Source organism: Achroia grisella, unplaced genomic scaffold, assembly GCF_030625045.1.
Source record: "Achroia grisella isolate CSIRO2021 unplaced genomic scaffold, CSIRO_AGI_Agris_v1 utg660, whole genome shotgun sequence".
Taxonomy (NCBI): domain Eukaryota; kingdom Metazoa; phylum Arthropoda; class Insecta; order Lepidoptera; family Pyralidae; genus Achroia; species Achroia grisella.
Window position 1 is genome coordinate 1,354,241 of NW_026712984.1, and position 7,049 is coordinate 1,361,289.

General features: G+C 32.9%; 1 protein-coding gene across 1 annotated transcript; it reads right to left on the reverse strand.

Moving 5' to 3' along the window:
- Nucleotides 1-1,231: 1,231 nt before the first annotated feature.
- Nucleotides 1,232-4,105, reverse strand: LOC131849763 (proteasome subunit alpha type-7-like). The gene is made up of 4 exons (XM_059199878.1): nt 3,828-4,105; nt 3,140-3,353; nt 2,223-2,372; nt 1,232-1,553 (listed from the first exon to the last, which is right to left on the reverse strand). The coding sequence occupies exons 1-4, from the start codon at nt 4,085-4,087 to the stop codon at nt 1,437-1,439; spliced, it is 741 nt and encodes a 246-aa protein (XP_059055861.1). The 5' UTR covers nt 4,088-4,105; the 3' UTR covers nt 1,232-1,436.
- Between the last annotated feature and the right edge of the window lie 2,944 nt (nt 4,106-7,049).

A 7,049-nucleotide genomic window follows, 5' to 3' on the forward strand; every position in this document is an offset into this window, starting at 1 on the left:
ACTGTCGCACTCTATCGGCGCATAGCCGCAAAAACAACTCTCTTTTCGATCGAGAATGAACAACTTTGTAGTTCGTCACCTGACCAATAGATGTCGCTACTAGTACTTGAACTAATATTGTATATTTTTCTTTCAGGTAATTAAATTAATTTCAGTAATGAAATATCTTTTGCACGTGAATATAACACCGTCGAAGAAGGTATTTAATTTTTTTTTAAATTAAACTTACTTAAAATATTTTTTGTAAATCAATAATTTTATCACTGTACTTATTATACATGGACGGTAGGTGCCGTCATCAACATCATAAGCCCTCAGCAGTCCACTGTTGGACATAGGCCTTTTTCAAGGTATGCACTCGTCACGATCTTTAGCTATTGGCTTCCAATTCCTTATTGCTTCCCTACATAAATCGTTTCACACTACGTATGTCAATTCGCTGACGCCACTACAAAACATGGAAGTCCAACTCGAGCTGAAAACGAAACTAAAGAAACATATTAGTTTTCATTCAACTGTTTAGGCTAGTAGGGTAATGCCTACGTGATATTTCATGGTTAGGTACTACAATATTATAATAAAGCAATCTATAATAGGTTATATCTTAATAATGTGATAAAGTTATTATCTGAATAAATAATATTATTATTAATACTTTATATTTATAGATATTTTATCTGTTCCAACCCGGAAGTATGCGATAAAAATTTATAAGTCTTCGATTTGGATTAGCTAAAAACTGTACATTACTGAAAATGCATTTTCTGTAGAGCTCGCTATAACAACCAGTCCCGACTTTCTGATTAACTTTGTTTCTATGCAACCGGCGAACAATAAAGTGGCAAACCTCATGCATAACTCTTGTAGGTAGTCCACAGAGAAGATAACCGACAAGTAACATATAACCCCTACAGTAAAAAATAAAGCTCAATAATTATAATCTCATACATGACTTTTATGTTATTTCATACATATGTAATATGATGTCTCCCTCAAGTTTTATAGATGAACTTTGCCAAATGGTAATAATTGCTTATGGCTGTTAAAATGTATTGTTTTGTTAGTGTAATCCACCTACACTAACAACATACAAAATACTATTTATCCTCGCCGTAATAATATGGTAAATACATAATATAAGCCATTGTTGTCAAATTTGTGCAAAGGATCCCTCTAATAGGTAAATAAAAAGGTAATATTTATTTTATTATAATAATTTTATTAGCAAGAACATTCAAAAACATTTAAAAACAGTAATAACATAGCTACAAAGTTCTAGATATTTAATAGTAATATACCTTCCTGAATGAGATGTGGAGTCAGATTTATAATACACAAATACAATTGTATCCTTCTGCAGTTGTAATATAATCAAAATAATTATTAAAAATATAAATAACGTTATAGCATCTATAAATGGTAGGCTGTAGTAAGCACTAGTTTTGCTTCTGTTTTTCAGCGTCCTCGTTTTCTTTCTCTATTTCACGAGCGATTGAATGAATAACTTCTTGTTCTAGCATTTGAACTGGCTGCGATCTTTTCATAACGGCCAACTGTGAACGAGTATTGAAGGAATTTTGTTAAGTTTTAAATTAGAACTTTTTTACAACAATTACTAGCTGACCCCGCGTACTCCGTTCCGCCTCAAAATTAAATATGTCAAAGGTTTTTTTTGGTTTAACAGGTATCAGCAGTTTGTATGGGAAAATGAAATGATTGTTTTTACTATTTTACATGCAATTTCTTCATCGTTTAAACCTTTCCTGGACTTCCACGAATATTTCAAATAATAATATTCCGAGTAATATATACCAATACTATAAAGAGGTAAAGTTTGTAAGGTTGCAGGGGTAATCTCTGGATCTACCGAACTAATTTGGAAAATTAATTTTCCAATAGGAAGCCATATTATTACTGTATAGCAAAGTTAGAGTGAGTACAGTATACTATTGGTTAACATTAATTTCTAAGAACATTATAAAACAGTTTCTCGCCACGTCTCCCTATGTTCGTTATAGTCTCAATAACTACAGAGCTAATTTCCTGTACTGTTATTAAACAGAATGATTTCTGAGAAAGGATTAAATATATAATTCGTTAAGGTTATGTGTAAATTAATTGTATTAATTGAAATGCTCGTGCACAGCCCATGGGGCTTGGGGGCTAGGGATGTGTTCGCCTGTAATTAAAAAGTAACGGTAAAATAATAAGATATCACTCACATCTAAATTCCTCTGTCCAGATTGCACCACCTCTAGCAGTGATCTGATTGCCAGCTTTATGGCCCCCTTATCAGTAGCCACAAGTCCTGGTGTGTAGTTCTGTTCTAGAAATTCTCTTGTTGTCTTGTCACATCTGCCTGTTGAACAGGCCTGAACAATATATGTTTTTTAATGTAATTGGAATGACAATGAATTTGACGGCCTACCTAATGGTAAGTGGTAACTGTCTTTCATCATATACAAGAATATCACCATGGACATCAAGTCCCTTGCTATCTATCCCACGTCCAATTCAAACGGGATCCTAATTACTACGGTCTGAGTCGGAGTTCGAAGCCCTAGCGGTGCCTTCAGACTAAAGAATTTTAAATATTTTATTTTTTCAACTTTTGGAGATTTTAACATAATAGTTTTAATTGCACAGGTGTTACCTACTCACCACTAGCTATGCCACACTGTTGGGTTGACTGGTAGAGATCTCTCTTAGAGATAAGTCCACCTTTGCTCACTCTGTATATGTTTAAGTTTAGAACTGTATTTAAAAGTGCAATAAAGAATTTATATATATAAAGTCGTATCCGTTAAGCAGGAGATTGACTTTAGTCGCTTCATAAGCCCTTCCGCGGGTTTGGAGTGTCCTCTGCATCGCCCCCCTACCGTTTAGTGAAGGCCAACTGCGGCCAACAGCATTAGAATAGTTAGAACATTAAAAAAGGGCATTACGAGATTACGTGATAACAAAATAGAATTTAATATTCTCTTCAACTCTAATGATTGACAATTAGTTCATTAGATAAAGTATTTTAGATACATTATTACCTATAGTTTAGCTTTTACCATCAGATGAGTTGCATTGTTGGCATCATTATGATATAAAAAAACTTACAGGCAATTTGAGATAAAACACAAAGTAGTACCTTCCACTCGTAGTAAATTCCAGAAGGTTCCGTCTGGAATAGATGAGGATTGCCGTCGTAATCAAATCCGCCAATAAGGCAGGATATACCAAACGGTCTTCTCCCATTATTCTGAGTGTATTGTTGTTTCATTTCAGCTATATACCTCGTTATGTATTCAATTGTTACAGGATCTTCAACGGTCAGACGATGTGACTGGCATTCTATTTGAGCTCTATAATTATTTATAGAGTTTATGGGTTTTTTATATTTTTAATAATAATTTTTTAGCCGCGGTTTCGATTCCTCGCACGTTATATACAATTCGTATTCAAGAGTATACATTTGTATTGGTCTCAGTATATTATGTAAGGACTATATATATTATGCATGTATTTACAAAAAAAATATAAGTATTTCTATCAGTTGTTTAGTTCCTATAACACAAGCTCTGTTTAGCTTGGGACTAGATCGCGTTATGTGAATTATTCAGGGTTATTATTTTTATTACTATTATTTCATATTAAATCCGTCTGATATTAATGCCTTTGTACTCGTATACTGTAATTATACTGTCATATCTTTCCTTCAAACAAAACACAGTTTACAAAATAAACTGCTTTTTGTAGAAATAGTAGAGACTGACGTACCCACGACTTACTTTGTACTTTGTACAAACTCTACCTCTAAATTTCATAAAAAAACTAACCTAGATATTAATACTCTAGCGTCAGCCCTCAAGCCAGCAAATGCTAACACAACGTGTTCATCCAGACTCACTATCTTCTTCTCCGTCTGCTCGTCTTGTAGTTTCGCTACTGACTTCTTCTCCACAGCGAGGACTATCACGTTGTCTCCCCTTATACCTACAGCTGCAGAACCACGCCTTACTGCTTCTTGAGCATACTGCACTTGCAGGAGCTGGCCGTCTGGTGAGAATACTGTGATCGCTCGGTCGTATCTGCTCATCTTGTAGTCACTGACACTTGGTAGTTATTTGTTTAGTGACTGACGTATTCCCATCATTGAAGGAAAAAAAACTATTTTTTAATACATTTGGGGCAAAGGCAAAAGCATCAATTTGCAATGTTTGAAATTGACACAACGAATAACGGTATTTCAACCGTCAACGTTTGGACATTTCTGCTAGCGATATTGCTAAGCAAAAGTCATAAAAAAAGAAACCAAAATCATTCTCTCGTAATGTGAATTTGAGTAAAGGAATTGATAATATATCTAAGTAAAATTTACTTTGTTCACAGCAATATTTTATTAACACTTTTTTAAATATGCCCCTTATGCAGGAAGATATTTTTTAAATTGTTCTATTGCTGTATAATTAATACTTCTATAGATTCATTGTACAAAGTTTTCACGCTAATATAAACATATTCATAGATGTAAGTTATGTATATAATACAACATATTAACATTAACAGCGTCGAAATATCCATGTTACATAATTTATAAAATGGTAAACAACCCTGAGAAAAGTTTAAAAAGTGTTCACAAAATATGTTTAGCGTCAAGAACAACACTGAAAGGCAAATCTTACTGAAAAAAATAAATTTAAACAAAATTAATTTAGGAATCTCTCAGAGTATTTTAACAGAACCTGTAACAAAACAATCGGTATTAATTTAAAAATTTGTAAATAAAAGTAGGTAAGATTTGTCTTTATAGTAATTTAAAGTTTATATGTTATGTAATTGATTAAGAAGTCAACACGGAGCTAACGTGCTCGCTATTGTGCTAAGCTCCTAAATATATAAAGAGAAAATAAAAAAAATATTTGTTACATTATATAACATAAGTTTGTTCTATAACTGATTAAATTAAAATTATAAGTATTTCTGTCAATATCTGCATTAGGTACTCTTAAATTGCAACTACATTAGGCCATATTGATTTTAATTTATCTTTTCACTTTATTAATTGATAGGTTTCAGATACTTATAATCTATCGGTCACCGATTGGCTAAATTCCGGCCGAGATACTCGATCGAGTTCTTAAATTACTGGCCGCTAATAATGCGAACATATTTTTTAAATAAAAAAGAAAAAAAAAGAGAATGCACGCCCGCCGTCTTTTGTTTTTGTTAATGAAAATGTCATAAGAATTAGAAATATTGTGGTTCGTTTTTTTAATTAAGTAATTATTTATACCTACACGCGTTATAGAACAATTCTAGAAAATTACTCCTAGACCGTGTGTGTTATATTAGATTGTGTTTTGCCGCCATCCGGGCGTCTTCTTCTGCCTGGATCTGGGGTGTGCATTGTTCTTTAACAGTGCTCCGGATTGGATTGCAGGTTTGTGGGTACCGTTATTTTCAGTCAGATAATATATAAGTTTGTGGAATACGTAACCTACAGAGTAGGTTCGGTTAAGTTCCCGCGTGTAGTGGCTATTTACACGCCGCTTCATCAGTAGTTTTTTTTTAAACTTGACTAAAACTAGTAGGAAGTGTAGTACCGATTTCGTCAGTATTTCGCACCTAATGTATAAATATATAGGCTGTATTGCGTGCATGTTGTCATTGTAAATATTACGTAATTGTTTACTAGGTGTGTGTTGTATATTTTGCTTCTGTGCTCATAATTTTTTACATTACGACTGGACTGGACATTTGGATGTTTCCCTACTTTTTTCTTTATAACTATTCCATTCCTGCAGCACGGTTATATGTAATTGCTTCAGACTTACCAAATATGTATATAGTTCCGTTTCGTTTGAGTTTGTATAACATAACACGGGATTTTTATATATTAGACTAGCGTGACCCGCGAATTCGTCGACGTGGTATTTACCTATTTTATTTTATCGAAATAATAAAATTTATAAAATAAAAGTACTTAGTCTAAGTTACTCTTTATAACAGTAACTTAGCAACTTAGTACAGTTTAGCAAGAATAAACAGACAAACAAAAAAATCTAAATAAATAATTAAACATTTTTAATCTAAATAACGTAAATATATACTTTTATAAACATATAACGAAAAGCTGTTAATTTGCAATTACTAACAGACTTTTATTTTATTTGTTTGTATTGTTTATTATTATCCTTTCAAATATAAAAGCTGACATTGTACTCGTAAATCTCTCCTTACGAATTATTACCCAGTCATGGACTACAGTCAACAAGCGAGAATTATCAATGATGATACCTTCTTGGAATTTCAAATTTGTCATGTCCACCCAGTTATGTCCGAATAAACACTCATCTCAGCGCAGTTGAGCAAATAGTCTAGGATGTGAATGACCTTATCATTTTATTGTTCTCAGAATCGTAAGCACAAATTGCAATAATTTAAAATATCAATTTATCTTTACGCCATATTCTAAAGTATAGAATAGAACAAAGTTACTAGAGAACTTTGCTCTTGCTTCACATTCCGAATTTCAGAGGTTCCGATACCTTAATCATCAAAACTGTTTTAGAATCTGGAAACGAACATTAATATGAACTCAGGCAAATAGAATTAAAACGGTATCTTTTTAAAGTCATAAAAAGTAAACGTCCACAACAGTAATTTTTTTTGTAACTGGAATAGCAAACAGGTTGACGGCCCACCGACTGGTAAGTGACATCTATATCGATGAACAGAACTATGGACATCACGTTATTTTGCAACACTAGTGATACGCATCACGAGCCATTCTTAGGTCTATATTTATACTGCTTTATCTCACCCTTCGACGGGAAAGTCTACTTGGCAGCTTATATACAGGACATCTCACCATTGCTTCCAGTTCTCAATTACTGATCGACGTTTAGGTCCATTTGAATCAATTCTGTAATAATCTTAGTTTGGTTTTTGTATACATACTTATTTATTATATAAACATTATATTATCGTGTCAAGTCCGTGGTATGACATATGTATTGCCATTCTTAGGGAGTAGGGTGTTATACATCCGTAATATC